This window comes from Penicillium odoratum (assembly GCF_028828045.1).
Source record: "Penicillium odoratum strain IBT 22623 chromosome Unknown utg000006l_segment0_segment0, whole genome shotgun sequence".
Taxonomy (NCBI): domain Eukaryota; kingdom Fungi; phylum Ascomycota; class Eurotiomycetes; order Eurotiales; family Aspergillaceae; genus Penicillium; species Penicillium odoratum.
In genome coordinates, this window is record NW_026643148.1 from 328368 (window position 1) to 343891 (window position 15524).

General features: G+C 48.2%; 5 protein-coding genes across 5 annotated transcripts; 2 read left to right on the forward strand and 3 right to left on the reverse strand.

Moving 5' to 3' along the window:
• Positions 1-88: 88 nt before the first annotated feature.
• On the forward strand, positions 89-1928 carry N7520_008567 (uncharacterized protein; the record flags this gene model as incomplete). The annotated part of the gene is made up of 6 exons (XM_057142501.1): positions 89-145; positions 205-370; positions 433-783; positions 841-1663; positions 1714-1785; positions 1838-1928. The coding sequence occupies 6 exons, from the start codon at positions 89-91 to the stop codon at positions 1926-1928; spliced, it is 1560 nt and encodes a 519-aa protein (XP_056991789.1).
• Positions 1929-2171: 243 nt separating this feature from the next.
• On the reverse strand, positions 2172-5241 carry N7520_008568 (cleavage polyadenylation factor subunit CFT2; the record flags this gene model as incomplete). The annotated part of the gene is made up of 2 exons (XM_057142502.1): positions 2172-5031; positions 5093-5241. 2 exons carry the CDS (start codon positions 5239-5241, stop codon positions 2172-2174), a joined length of 3009 nt encoding a protein of 1002 aa, XP_056991790.1.
• A 1814-nt stretch (positions 5242-7055) lies between these two features.
• N7520_008569 (uncharacterized protein) lies at positions 7056-8508 on the forward strand (the record flags this gene model as incomplete). Its single annotated transcript, XM_057142503.1, has 9 exons — positions 7056-7111; positions 7164-7211; positions 7262-7391; positions 7443-7486; positions 7541-7640; positions 7692-8048; positions 8105-8183; positions 8234-8417; positions 8466-8508. 9 exons carry the CDS (start codon positions 7056-7058, stop codon positions 8506-8508), a joined length of 1041 nt encoding a protein of 346 aa, XP_056991791.1.
• Positions 8509-9300: 792 nt separating this feature from the next.
• Positions 9301-10743, reverse strand: N7520_008570 (uncharacterized protein; the record flags this gene model as incomplete). The annotated part of the gene is made up of 1 exon (XM_057142504.1): positions 9301-10743. One exon carries the CDS (start codon positions 10741-10743, stop codon positions 9301-9303), a length of 1443 nt encoding a protein of 480 aa, XP_056991792.1.
• Positions 10744-12399: 1656 nt separating this feature from the next.
• sclB (uncharacterized protein) lies at positions 12400-14068 on the reverse strand (the record flags this gene model as incomplete). Its single annotated transcript, XM_057142505.1, has 2 exons — positions 12400-13443; positions 13502-14068. 2 exons carry the CDS (start codon positions 14066-14068, stop codon positions 12400-12402), a joined length of 1611 nt encoding a protein of 536 aa, XP_056991793.1.
• Between the last annotated feature and the right edge of the window lie 1456 nt (positions 14069-15524).

Consider the following 15524-nt stretch of genomic DNA (forward strand, 5'->3'; position numbering starts at 1 on the left):
ATAAGGTGCAGTTCTGATTATGGACCAGATTGCAAAATCCTCAGACGTGAAGTACGGGGATCAAACACCCACCCTACCGGGGTCCACAATGGCGACTATACAAGATGATGATGAGCTTCTGCTGGCGAGAATTGGTTACACACAGGTAATCGCGCCCGGACATTGGCATATTTGCCTTTGGCTTATTTTGGAACTTGATGACAGGAATTACGACGAGAGTTCTCCAGATGGTCGACTGTTTCGTACGCAATTAGCATCCTGGGCGTTCTGGGTTCCGTTCCTGCTACCTTTGGCTCGCCCTTATCAGCAGGTGGCCCTGCGACATCTGTATGGTGTTGGCTAATTGGGTCCTGCATGGCTATGTGTATCGGTGCGTGCGCATTGTCTTCCTGCAACTCCCGCTTCAACAATAGTCTTGACTATTCATTCAAGGTAGTTCCGTGGCCGAGCTTGTGTCGGCATATCCAACTGCAGGCGGCATGTATTTCGTTGGAAAACATGTGGTCCCTCCAGAACAGGTCAGCATGTTCTCATGGATTCAGGGATGGTGCAATTTGCTGGGTCAGACTGCCGGAGTGAGCAGTGTAGCCTACTCTGTCAGTCAGATGATGTTGGCTGCGGTCAGCATGAACTCGAATCTCCTTGATGGAGAGTATTCATATTCACCAACGGCCCTTCAAACGGTATTGGTTTCAATTGGAATCTTATGTGTTCTCGGTGTCATCTGCTCGTTGACGACGAAGTCCTTACATCGGATTATTCTTTGGTTTGCTCCGATCAATAGTAAGATATACGCTTCCCTCCTGGAAAAGTCAGCTCTAATGCCAGACATTTGAACAGTCCTGGCGACTATCGGTATTTGTATCGCACTGATATATCTTACCCCGAACAAAATGCCCGCTGAATGGGTTTTTACCCACTTCACTGATGGATCGGGGTGGGGCTCCAAGACCTTTTCATTCTTTCTAGGCTTCTTATCAGTTGCATGGACTATGACCGATTACGATGGGACCACTCATATGTCGGAAGAGACTCATGATGCGGCCGTTCAAGGACCGATTGCCATTAGGACCGCCGTCTTTGTTAGTGGAATCTTTGGGTGGTTGTTGACCGTCTGCATGTGTTTCTGCCTGACAGACTTTGAGGGTATCCTTCATACGCCCACCGGCTTGCCTGCTGCGCAAATAATTTTCAATGCCGGAGGGAGAACAGGCGGCACGGTCATGTGGTCATTCGCCATACTGGTACAATTTTTCACTGGCTGCTCAGCCATGCTGGCTGATACCAGGATGGCATACGCATTTGCCAGAGATAATGCTCTGCCATTTTCAAAGTTTTTTGCTAAGGTCAATCCACAAACTCATACCCCGGTCAATGCGGTTTGGTTCGTGGTCATTTTCAGCATTGCTCTGAATTGTATTGCTATTGGCTCTACTGAAACAGCGACGGCGATCTTCAGTGTCACAGCGCCTGCGCTTGATCTCTCTTACGTTTCGGTGATTCTAGCTCACCAGATCTACAAGTCTAGAGTCAAATTTGTGGAGGGACCCTTCACTCTTGGTAGATGGGGAGCTCCTATCAACTATGTTTCCGTCATCTGGGTCTTGTTTATCAGCACCATTCTATTTTTCCCGACTCAGATTCCTGTCACCAGGGCCAACATGTGAGGTATTCCTTTCTGATTCAAATCGAAATCTACTAATCGAAGTCTAGGAATTACGCCATTTGCGTGGCTGCTTTCATTGCCATATTTGCATTAGCATGGTGGTGGGTTGATGCTAGAGGGTAAGCTTTTTATATTCCACAATGCGAATTGCTAGCTAACAAATTACTGCAGCAAATACACTGGGCCTCAGACTAATGACACGATTCACGAAATCCCAACCGAAGATTACTGCTACGAGAACGATCAAGAAGTCAGTGTGTAGGATATGCTGGAATTTCATGACCTTCCAAGGTTAAGTAGATACTTCTCTTAATAATTAACGATCAATTTAGAATATACATAGAGTGCAAAGAATTGCGCGTTTACGCATGTTTGGACACATTTTTGTATCTAGAAACGTTGTGGCTTCAAGTAATCTTGAGATATCATGCGAACTGCCAGTGTTGATGTTCGTGAATGCTTTGTCTGAAGTAATACATAAAGTGTAAAAATACATATCATTCGTTTAATTTCCTGCCACAACTGCAAGGCCTTCATAGATCTTCCTTTTGACTGCGAGGAAGCTCCCCTCGCCTCGACCCATAGCGGCCTGATTTGCAGCGGACAGTGCGGAAGCCTCGATCTCGATCCTGCCAGTGCCCGATTTACGGACAGCCACGGATTTGTCAATAAGAAGAGTTCCCTCACCTCGGAATTCGGCGGTGTGACCGGCAGCTTGCATGAGTTTGCGCAGATCCGCGAGACGTAAATCACCGACGTGTAATGGCCGAGCCACAGATCTAGTGCCTGCGGCCATGCTGACAGGTAGGGTATCAAGGAGCGGGAAAGCGTCCGACTTGTCAGCAATTCTTGCGACAATATCCGTGGTCGGAAGGGCTGAAGAAGATGCTCCATCTTCGACCAGCTTCATTTTCTTATTAGCTGCCTCGTCGGTATCACCTCCCTCCATGGGAAGTTCAGGTCCTCGCAGCTGGGCAGTCAAAGCAACGACGCCAAGACTGCGAACGTGTTGCCAGTTCAAGCGGCGGACGAGGTTATTGCTCAGCTTGACCATCCAGGCATTCGTGTCAACACTTGCGTCAATGACTTCACCATTGGCAGGTGTGAAAATTATCGCGATCGCGTCAGCTGCAGAAGCAGAGACATCAACGCCAGACTTGGCGGCCAGAAGTTTCTTGCATTCAGCTGCCAATGCTGCGGTCTGTTCCTTGATTCCACCCACCAGAATCAGTTTCTGTGGCTGAATGAGAGGGATCAGCATCTCCAAGCTGCGCTTATCGTGCAAGCCCATGCAATCGACAAAGGCTATCCTGGCATTAATGGTTACTGTCTCTTTGGTATACACAGCCTTGGAAGGGCCTTCGAAAGGCTGGGCATCTGCCTCATCTTCGGAAGACGCCGCATCATCGCCGACGTCGCCATCAGATACAAGACTGAAATCATCGCCTGCACCTGCATCCTTGGACAAATGCTGGCGCTTGCGGCCTGCTAAACTACCGGATAGTCTTCGTCCAGTCCCTGTGGCCTCGTCCCACCGTCGCTTCTGGCCAAGCTTTGTTTCTGCGTCTGATCGCCGTTGCTGCATGTCGATCTCTTCGCGTTCCTCCGCACGGAGATACTCCTCGGGGCGAATAAACTCTCCATACTCGTCACCCTTCTTTCTCGGCGCCACATACGGGAACATCCGCTCCCGCCCCTTTTTACCACGCACGTCGTAGTCGTAGACATGTTTCCGCCGTAAAAGAATGTTGATACCCAGGTCTTCGTCACTGACAGCCAGCTTGTTTCGATTCGAGTGGGCGAGGGAGGTCGAGAAATTGAGGACACGACCTTGTTGTTCTGAGTCTGAGTCTTCTGAAGAGGTGGAGCTAGATCCATCATCTAAAGCATCCGCTGCATTTTCGAGAGTTTCCTGGCCGCCTCGGACTTGAGATGTATCCTGCAGCTGCCGTTTAGTGGCAAGATATTGCTGGTAAAGCAATTGGTCGCTAGCATCTAGAGGTACTCGTTGCACCTCGGTCCACGCCAGCTCCCGCCCACCACTATGAACTTGTTCGAGCAACTCGCCATCGGAACTCTTTTCGAGCGCCACACCGTCGCGCCGTTCCTCGTACCACTGCCAAATAATACTGCCCAGGGAAATAGTACATGGTGACCCCAGCGTGTCTTCATACGCCATTTTGCGGTATGACTCTGTCAATAGCAGCAGATTGTTGGGGTCTTCCGCGACTCGACGGAGAGACTCCTTTGAGAAGCCCCAGGCTAATGAGGTGTCAGATGCAAGGATAACCTTAGGACCCTTTTCTGACAGGAGTTTTTCAAGACTCTTCTTGCGCTCCACGGTCTTAAGGTACTTGAAATTAAACGGCCCAACTCCTTTGGCACTTTTCTCCTGTCCCTGACCACTAGGCCGCTGACCAGTCGCTCCGTCTGCGCCTTCCGCAGCTTCAAACTCGCGGATAATACTCTCATCCATCCACTCGAGCATGCTTCGAGCTAAGCGCATCGTGGTATTGACTTTCCGGCCTGCCAAATACAGACCGGCACCTTGCAATACGTCATCCTTTTCACCCGCTGCTGCGTCACGCCAAGAGTGCTCCAGCGCGTATGCAAGCTCGAGCACTCGAGCACTAGTGTCCGTCGGAATAAGAACAGTGCCGCCCTTTGCAAGACTACTCCGAATCATGTCGAGAAGGCGATCATCTCTCTTTTTCCTACCACCAGACAGAGCGAACTTATCACCACCCTGGGTACTGCAAATCAAGGCTGTTGGTTTGCGCAATTGCTCAATGACTTCCGTCCCACTCGCGCCAGAACCACCAAACCACGCCGCACCGGCCACGACACCTTCGCGCGCCTGGTTCCAGTCCATTGCATATACGATCGACTCCATTCCATGTTGGATGTGCCATATTGTTCCACCAACAGTATGTCCGGCATTATAGGCAGTAAGGGTAAGGCCATCCAGGGGCGGCGAGAAGGGAGAAGGAAGAGGTTGATGTGGTTGCGAGTATTTGAGAGGTGTAATGAGGGAGAAGTAGCGGGCGATCTCTTCGGCAGTCGGCGGCGGGAGAAGGATTCGTCCTGTGCTGCCTGCAGCTTCAGCATTCTCACGCTCGGCTACCGCAGACGCTGCCGAGGAGGCACCGGGTTCAGAGACCGATGCTTTGGGGAGGAAGGTAGGAGCGAGAGGCGCGGATGCGTAGAGATCTTGTAGACTAGTGCGACCGAGAGCGATGACCGGGCTTGTCGCGTAGATAGGGATTTTGGTGAAAAGAGGGAATGTTTGGCAGCAGTGTACGAAAGCGCCGATGTGTGACGGGGTCGCATGGGTCAGGAGAATCAGCGAGAGGGTGGGAATATGTCTGTAATAAAACAAGTTAGTACAGCGACACGAGCACAAAGAGCAGGGAGCTTGGAACCGACTTTTCGAGCTCCGCCAAATCGCGGGTGTCAAAGGTGTCATCCCAACCAACATCTACTAAGATCTTGATTCCCCCGTCAAACTCCAAAATCGACTGTGAGGCTCTGGAAGAGGACGACTGTGCGCCCAAGAGCGGAGTAAAGGTAAACATGATCGCGGGCCGTCAGCAAAGCGTCCGCTACGTCTGATGCAGCGTGTCGCGACGCCGTAGAACACGTCAATCGAAAGATCTGGGGTTTCTTTCAAATCAAGGATGAATCATTGTGTAAACTAATTGCGTGCCGAATGAAGGCAAACGAGAAAAGACTTGGATTTGCGAAAGAGCTCTCAATGTCGCCGTGTCCGTGCCTTTGTCGGGGCAGATGACATGAGCAGGTCACGTGTTATCGACGCCAAGGACACACTACGGGTCAAGGTCACGTGGGCACTCCTCCTCCCTATAGTACTCTTTTTGGACACGCGTTCGAAACCCTATTCTTCCAATTCTTTTCTTCAGATACAAATCGATTGAAACTAGACGCGTTGTAACCTCTACTTACAGAATCTCTTGAAGTCCCAGATCACCCCATCGTGGATCCAGATCAGTTCCGCGGAGTTGAAGCACAGGTCCGCGATCTAACAAATGGACAAAAGAGTGCTTCGTAGGTTTCCACGAAATTCCCAAATTTTGTATTTCGTTTATCATACTTTTACACCTTTTTCAGCATATAATTGAAAGCCTAGTTGTCAAGGGCGATAAATTCCCCGGCCACAAGTCTACGTGCTGGAACTTCTTGGACTCTATTCCACCATAGTCCTCTTCATCACAGCAATAGTATCCTCCAGATTTGTCACGTAAGCAATTTGAAGAAGCAACAAATCAAGCTGGTTCCATCCGTAGGAACTTACATCAGCAGTAGTGATTATGACGCCTCCCCCCAAACGGGCCGCACTTAATGAGTACACAGTTCTTGAGTTCACTAGGCCGATCCGATATCCCCAGCTAACTTCGGGGGCCCAATCAGTCTCATAGTCAAGCTCATCTGGGTTTGTCGACCTTCCTCCTGGAAGACTGAAAAGTTATATTACTATCTATTACCTAGAATATTGTGATCGTCTGTATGGGATCAAATTAACAGACTTCATCTTCAGTAGTGGTCATGGTCTGTAAGCTTTGAGTGGAAAACCCCTTCATGTATGTAAAAGTCTGCGTAAGTGGAAAGTTGATGTTGAATCGCTGATGATCCATGAAGAATTGACAATATGTACAAGTCCTAGATAAGCTTTGTATGTAGGTACTGTTACTGTTGTGGCGTTTCAAATCCCTGTTAAGGCGCTAGACTTGGTACGGAGTACGGAGTACCGTAATCATACTGTAGTCTGGACATTCTTAGACGTTGAGATCGTCGTTGATTTTGCCTTTTATGGAATTGGAAGATATCTTCAATTCTGTGCAATATTTGGTTGAGATTCGAACATTTGCATCATTCTTTATTGCGCCACACAGGATACACACACACATCTTAAGTACTAGTATATCTTATGTCCCAATTCGATGCTAGCAGTCCCTCTAAACAAATTTGGCAAATCTGACCGGGCGGCTCAAATATCCGTCCAATAGGACCAATGAGACCCACACCTTGTGGCTTAGGCGCCATAGTTAACTAGTACATATATCATCTTAGTAGATAATAAAATCAACATCTTCATTTGAAATTATCAATAATTGTCATTGAAATGATTTTCAAAGTACCTGATTTTCATGACCCAAATCCCTATGCTTATGTGATGCAAATATCTATTCCATGTTTGATTGGTTCAAAAACCTGATTTGGGCCGAGTCCACGGGTGGTGGTTCTTAGCTTAAGACTAATCACCGGCCATCAGACCCATCCTCACTTCCCATGAAGTTTGTGCATATTCTTCCCTCGGTAGCACATATTCATAAAACTCCGCGATCCAGTTTCTAGGAAATGTTCAGCCAGGATGGCGCATATTATAAATCACCAAGTCGCGGGATGCAGTTTTGACACTACCAGCAGGTCCGTGCCATTGCCAAAGCGCTCCCGGATAAAAATGCTAATTGTTTTCCAGATATTCCTCGCTCCGGCTCGTTGGAGTTGGAACATATGGACAAGTGTGGTATGTATGTCACAAACCCATCATTGTGCCCAGACTAACATTATTTCCAGCTCTGCTACCGATAATTTGACCCACCAAGCCGTGGCCATCAAAAAGATCGCCGAACCTTTTCAGTCATTGGAAGCAGCGAAGCGAAGTTTCAGAGAAGTCAAATTGCTTCGACATCTCCGACATGGAAATGTAAGCCGGTCTACATTTTCATTGATAATCACTGACCATGGTTTCTGACAGATCATTTCTGTCCAAGATATATTCGTCTCTCCTTTCGATGATTTGTAAGCAATCAATACAATCTAATATACTCATATAGTATGTACTAACTTGCATAGGTATCTGGTAACAGACCTGCTGAGCACTGATCTTGCTCGTGTGATTCGCTCCAGACCTTTGGAGGACAAATATATCCAATACTTCTTTTATCAAATTATGGTAAGTAGATATGAACTGCCAACTCTGCATCTTGTTACTGACTGCCCACAGCGTGGCTTGAAATACATCCATTCCGCGGGAGTTGTGCATCGTGATCTAAAGCCTAGCAACATCTTGATCGATGAGAACTGTGACCTGAAGATCTGTGACTTTGGCCTTGCCCGAACACTCAAACTGGCAATGACTGGCTACGTGACGACAAGATACTACAGAGCACCTGAGACCATGCTGACTTGGCAAAACTATGGTGTCGAGGTGGACATGTGGAGTTCAGGCTGTATCCTGGCCGAAATGATTGAAGGGAAACCTCTTTTCCCTGGTAAGGATCATGCGCACCAATTTCTAATAATTTCTGAACTCCTCGGCTCAATACCACCCGAGATTCTCCCCAATATTTGTGCCAAGGGTGTAAGTTCGCCCATGTCGTCTGTCGTGATATCTGTCCCGCTAAAACATATTTTCAGACAATGGAACGCATTCAGGCCCTTCCACGACGAGAGAAGCTGTCATTTAGAAAGATATTCAAAGATGCATCGTTTCAGGGTATGTTTTGCTCAACTTGAACCCGTTGTGTATCTGCTGACTTGGCATAGCCATCGATATTCTGGAACGTGTGCTCGTGTGGGACCCAAGTCAACGCATCAGTGCTGCCAACGCTCTTGTCCATCCATACATGAGCGTTTACCATGACCCAGAGGATGAACCGGTGGCAGCTGCGCCTTTCAACTGGGCTTTGGTCACCGCTGAGTATTCAGTAGATTCGTGGAAATATATGATGTTTGTAACCTGATCTATCCTGCCTTGAATGACAGCTAACGATGGCAGATATTCGGAAATCATGAATCATCTTGCACCCTCGTCGTCATAGATGATATGCTTCGTTTTGCTCTTTTCTTCTTCTTTACGCGGCTGCTGGCAGCTCATGCAGATATGAGGGCACAGGGATGATTGAAACTCCCATGAATCAAAAGTAATAATTATGAGACGAGATGGGGGAAGGGAGTCTGGCAGATTGAGCGAATAACGAATAGTGTGTTTTCAATTGTAAACCTTGCATGATACCAGCGGCTAGTTCATCTATAATAACATTGAACAATCCAAAGAAATTGATACTTTAACAACTAAAGTTCCCAGTCTCCACCGAAGTCAAACATTGCGCACCTAATCTGCCTCGATCTTTCTCTTCTTTCCAGGATTTGTTGGCCTAGAGAATATTGCCTTAGATTGACTTGATTCCAGTTAGCTCCACTCCAAGTAAGACCATCTCAAAGCATCTCACCAATTTTTTGATGGAGAAAAAGGTCTCTCCGATGCAGCATTCGAAGGCAAATCCCACTCCCGCGCTTGGGAAGCTGTAATGGAGGATCCAGCCCACGTTCGCACTCTGTGCACTGATCTAGGCACAGGAAAGTATCGGTAACGCTCCAAGCGATCCTCACAGATCGCTTTGCATTTGTTGTAATAAGCTTTGCTCACATCAACATAGCCGCTTAGCATTATCCTGTCCTGATGAGTAGGGCGAATCGAGGATGAACTCTTCCCTGTTACGAGTCCAAAATTCACTTCAACTTCTTTCTCTACAACTTCTCCTTTTGACTGCGGCTCTTCAATTTTGTCTGGTCCTTGCTGTCAGCTAGAAAATCAAATGTGAACTCTCAAATCAGGGGAAAGACAAGTAGTTGAACTCACCAATCGGGCCATCTTTGCCTTCATGTCCAACCCCAGCACCCGTTATCAACCCTTTGCTATAATATGTCGTGTTATTAAGTCCAGGTGCCGGTGGGTCTGGTGCTGAATCCACAGGATCCAGTGAATGACTCGTCACACCTGGGGGACTCAATGTCCCTCTCAAGTGACGGCGCATCCTGGTAACCAAAAAGTCCATATTGGATCGTCCTCTCTTCCCGGGCCTAACAGCCATACTAGGACGCCAATATCGATTGCCAAAAAAAGTCTTAATTTCTCCAGATATGGGCGCAGGTATCTTCGGCCACCTCGCAACGCCAGCTTCAGGTCCAAAGTGCGTCACTGCTGGCGGCGATGGGAGAGGTGACAATGGATCTTCCACGTGAGCAATCGCCGGCAGGTTGGCACGTCTTAGCACTTCGCGGATCTGGTGTCGGCTCGTATAATCGTTCAAAGCGTCCTCGAGACACTTGTATGCATATTCGTACAGCTGCTCTCCCGATAGCCCACCCCATCCGGCTGCTGGGCCTGGTTCAAATTCCCAGTGAAGAGCCCCAAGACCAATAGTCGGATCATTGGATTTGGGTTTGCTATCGTGGTTGAGGCCTCGAATAACCGTTCTGTTTTGATGCGTTCGAATCAAGTCTAACTGAAGGTCTTTGCCCAATGGGAGGTCTGGCTTATGTAGCCACAGCCGCCATCGAGGCAAAGGTCCCTGTTGACCGAGTGAGATTACGGGCCAGTTGCCTTCGCCTAGGCTCTTTGATGCATGAAATTGATATACATTTGGGGTCGGATCCGCTGCACTCGGGGTTTTGATCATTTCCCTTCTGGGTGGTGGAGGCTCCTTCTTAGTGTTCTCTTGAAGATTCGAAAACCCCGTAGTCTCTCTACGCTTTGGATAAAGACACGCTCCTGAAGATATCCCCGGATCTGAATGTTTCTTTGGGCCCTGAGGCCTGGTGGCTGGAGGAAGCCATGGTGGTCCTTGAAGCTTTGCGACATAGTTTATGGCCACGGAACCATTTGATCTAGCATCCAGTGGTCTGGCTGGGGGCGCAAAGGTAGTCTGAGAAAGTATGACCGGAGTCGTAATAAACGAAGACGAGCCTGCGGAGTGAGCAGGAAGTCGGACTGAAGATGGGGAGAGCTGTTGAAGATGAGATGGAACCGGAGTTTTATATTTAGGGCGAATTGAAGATTGAGTCTTTTTGAGCGGGCCTTTATTTCCAGAATTTTGACTCAGACGAGCCGCTGGTAAAGGAGGTGGGCCCATGGATGAAGTCCCTGGGCGAGGACTGCGAGGGCTAGTCTTAGTCTTCTTTGGGGCTGTTTTAACGCGCTTGGTCTGCAGGTCATCGGTGGATCTTCCCGCCTCGGACTCTGGATGTTTACGCTTGGCTGGATTGTCTATCATCCTGTTGGGTTGAATTGTGCTATTCTATTCACATTTCATCTTCAGTTTGAATATTTCCAACCATTGAAATAGAACCCCATAACAGATTGGATTTACTTACTGTATCTGATGGATAAAAATCGATGGTAATGGATATTGAGGTTGGAATCAATTCCAATATGGGGACATTCTTATGTATATATGATCAGGTGGGCAGCCACATGGCTTCAAGTGCTCTTTGTAATTGTACCAGAAAATCGGTCCAAATGCATATGTATCTTTCGTTCGAGGATATTGTGTTGGTAACTACAAAGAAAATAGCCAAGTATGATATTTCCTTTGTGTTCACAAGTGCAGTTTGCATCGGCGGCTTTCTCTCTTCTGAAGTCAAAGAGATGGGTTCAGATCGACAGACCGTGGGAATAGGCGGAGTCAAGAATGCGGGTCTATTGGAGCCGTATGGCGGGGTTGAACAGACTTTGACGAACATTCCAAAATTAGAAAGAACACGTCGATGCAGGTGCATCCATCAAAAATATAATGGCCCTGCTAAAGCTTCAATGTTGAGGTTGATTCTCTTACCCCAAAAAGACCTAAGAAAGAATCTATTTCGAATCCTCAACCTTGAATCCTATAGAATTTGAGTTTCTTAATTTCGGGGCATTATGACCTCGGTGGTCAGTTCTCCAATGATAAACAAGCGGAGCGGAGAATCGCCGAGGGACAATGCATTAGGCTTTAGGTCCGAGTAATGGAAGAATACTACTCTCGGAAAATATGTTATTGACATTGTTGTCTACATTGGTTGGATTTTATGACACTTGAGCTGTCAAAGAATTAAATTACATTGGCCGAAGGGGTTCTTTGTGAGCCGTCAAATTGGAGGCACATAGGTGCAGCGTTAACTTTCAATAAAAATGAAGGTCAGAAGCAAAGGTCAAGAAAACTACCTAAATAGAAACAACTACAAAGTAATCGGACTTTGAATAGAACACATCGACTAGTCCTCGGCATTTACATGTCAAGTCAAACACGTGGGGGAGATCAAGTCACGGAAACATTTAGAATTTAAGCTTAAACCTTACTAATACTAGTAAACTCGAATTCTTGGGCAGGAAACTACCTTTGGATCTGAACTCGAAATATTTCTCAAAGTACACTGGTGTACAGGATACCTCCATTCTCCATCAGAAGCATACATAACCTCTAAAAAACATAAACATGACAAAGGAAATATGAAAAAGCGAGAAATACCCCTTGCCACACCACGAAACGCCATGCCATGTCTTCAGAAACACATAACTGTAGGGGGTACTCGCGAGAATGGAAAGAAACCCAAGGAAAAAAATCCACAAATCTTGCAGGATATCCAAATTCAAATCCAATCCAGACAGGGCAATGACACAAGGAAATATAGAACATGACAAAACGCAAATAGTTCCTGCTGCTTGCTCACATCGAGATCAAAGAATAAAATGAAAAGCGCCACGCTGGAAGGGGTATATCGGTCACGCTCGTAGGCCCTGCTACAAGGAACTGTGAATTATACAATACAAGACGCCTCCGGGGCAGTAGACAATGAGATCGAGATTAGTTGTAAGGGAAAAAAGTCATGCAAACAAAGGAAAGGGGTTTGGGGGATATAGGAGATATTATGATGAGAATAGCTCCAGCGTATTAACCGTTGACCATGTCGTCTAGGGCCATTTTACGGCGTTTGACTGGTCGTTGTTCAGGGTCGGGGTCGGATTCTGTCGTCGATGGGGCGGTCCGGACTCCAAGGAGCGGGGAATGGGCCATTTGAACAGGGCTTGAGAGGTCAATTGGACCGAGGTGCCGTGGGATGGGATCTCGGGGTCCTGTAGTGGATGAGGAGGAGCGTTGGTGGCCATGGTGGGGCGAGTGGGCAAACATGGAGCCCATGGGTCTTTGTGCCGGTGGGCCTCGTGGATCCATTCGACTCTCTTCTCGGCCGGTACTCCAGAGTCCGGGGTAGGGATCACTGAGTCTGTGTGCGTGATGAGGCATCCCTGGTGGGGGTCCTGGGCGTCCTGGCGTTGGACCGGGGCTTGCAGTAGCCTGGTGAATCGGAGGTAGTCGGACAGGAGATTCTAGGTACGGCTCGCGAGGTCCTGGTGGGATTCTGGAATCCGGTATCGTATGGTGAAGGGAGCTGGGGGATACGGCGTAAAAGGGTACTCCTGGGTGATGGTGTTGTTGAGGAGATGTCGTTGGAGGTAGCGCCGGGCCGTATGGTTGATAGCGTCTGTCCAAGCCCGGAGGTATAGTTGCGGTTTGAATCACTGGATTGAACACACAAGTCATCGGAATGAATGCAGGGTGTACTAATGATGGATCTGACGGCGCACCAGATGAAGAGAATGGCCTGCGAACACCTTGATGAATGATTGTAGCCGCTGGGTCCATCGGCCGAGTAAGTGGAAAGACAGATGCCGACCAGCGCTGCTGTTGACCACTTGGGGCTCTCATTCCGGCCGTGGCACCGGGAGAGTCTGTGGCGTGTAGATCGGTCATCGGTCTAAGTTCCCTGGAAGATGTTGGTCGGTGCAATGTGCTTCGGTGTGCTGGGACTGATTGGGACTCGGCCGGAATCGCTGGATGATCCGCAGGTGTCGTATATGGGCGAATAGAAGAGTCTTCTGCTTTGAGTGGGGGTCTTCCCCGTTTCTTGTGAGTAACATCCACACAGGAAGCCTTAGGCTATTGTCAGCTGCATCTTCACGAATTGATAAATGAGCAATATCCAACAAATACTCACAGCCTTGCCCGCAAGAACACATCTTCGACAAGGACGTGCTGGGTCACAGCCCAGATGTTTCTTCTTACAGTTCACACACGCTGATGCCACATGTGCCTTTGTCCGTCGTGTGGACTTTGGTGCTAAAGAACGATTTGGCGGCCCAGGAAGGGACGTTTCCAAGGCTGATAATGGATACGGAGGTGCCACCACCCCTGGTGGAAGTCGTGGGGAGCCAGTAAAGACAGATGGCTGGTCTCCATATCGTGACCGAATCGATGCTGGAAAAGGATCATGAGCCGCTGGGGGTAGCTGAGATGGGCCAGTAGTGAGGGTTTCTCCCAAAGTTGATGTCACCGGTGAGGAAGCCGGTGGGTATCGAGACCGAGACTCTTCAGATGTCACCACGGGCTCTTCACGAGACGAGCCAGACATAGGTTGACGAGGGAGAGCAGCCCGGGGGCTACAGCCTCGAGCATTGGTCGACCAAGGTCGATTCAACGGAAACCCCTCTGGGCCCGAGTTGAACCGGGGCTGTCCAAACTGGGCGGTAGTGAGGCTCGGTGGAGGAAGCACGAGTGGTTGCATCGGGTGTCAGACAAGACCGAGGATAGATCCACGGGAAAGTCCTATACCTTGATCCTTTCCCTTCTTTCCTGGTCTTCTTGATCTTCTTGATCTTAATCTTCTTGCCACTCCCGATCCCGATCCTGTACCTGATACTCTCTTTCCTCGGCCTCGGTCTCTATTGGCGTGGTCTTGTTCACAAAAGGGGACCACTGACTCTCAGTGTACTTTGGGCCAGCATATCTGACGAACGAATCCCTGGAGGCCTGGACTAGGAAGGGGGAAATCCAGGTCAGCGGTGTAGGGGTTGGGCAAGAAGGTTCAATATCCGTCATCCAGCACCTCCGAGGACCACCCGAGCTTATAATCGATTACTAGAGAGATCCGCTATTGGAGGAGTCAGAAAATAGACTGCATCGATCAGCGGGAGATTTCCAGATCATGACAGCAGGGTTACTCATAGCCGCGCATGTCTTTCCCCTCCCAGGGCGATTTATTGCAGGATGGCGGTCGATCATTGAGCTAGGATCAAGGTGCAGGAAGTAACGCCCATTGTCAATGCTCCAATGAATTTCGCCCCTCTCTTGACCCCCAGTTCTCCTACTGGTTTGGTATTTTTCCTTTTTTTTTTTCTTTTGGTATTTTCTTTTCTTTCTTTTTTCCTTCTTTCTCTTTTCACGGGGAGCCAAATATTGATTTGCTTGGTATTTGTATTTTCTTTTTTTTTTTCCTCTTCCCAACCAATACCTTACCTTCTTGCATCGGGGTCCACGTTCAGTGCAGGATGGCAGTATGAAGCCCAAAAGAGTAAAAAGGGAGAAAAAAGATATCTTCAAACTCACATAAGAATCCCCTGATCACTTGTATCCCCAGAAATGGAAGATATGTATTGCAGAACTCCTTTCCTCCTTAATACCGTAGGGATAGGATAGCAAGGTGAACAAGAAATGGAGAAATCGATTGTTTTACCCTAAGTTAGAGCAACACACCCGACCTGCGGGCCTTCAGGGCTTATACCAACAAGTCAGCGGGTCCTAGGTACACGGTAGGAAAGCAGTGGTCTGTGCAGAAAGACACTAGTAGCTGATAGACTTGATCTCCTTTTCATGGTAGATCTTTTCAGGTGTGCCCAACGGTACGGTCACTGGTGGAGTAGACAAGGGCGGAGTATTTCTTGGAGGGGTTGATTCTATAGATTGGGTTGCCCCCCCCTTTCTCCTCTCTCCTTATGCCCGGCAAAAGAAAGCCAAATCTAAAATTGACACCGAATGGTATAATATACATAGATACCAGACAACCCATGAAAGTTCTCCAGATGGTGTATAGGGGTTCTTTGGCTAAAGTGGCTTGCATTAGATGGGGGAAGTGACAGTGACACCTCTTCCCACTGTAAAAGGGATCAGATTCCCCGCTAGAATGGAAAGGGTAAGTCTAGGATGATTAACAATTATGATACGGAGGAATAATGAGCAATTTT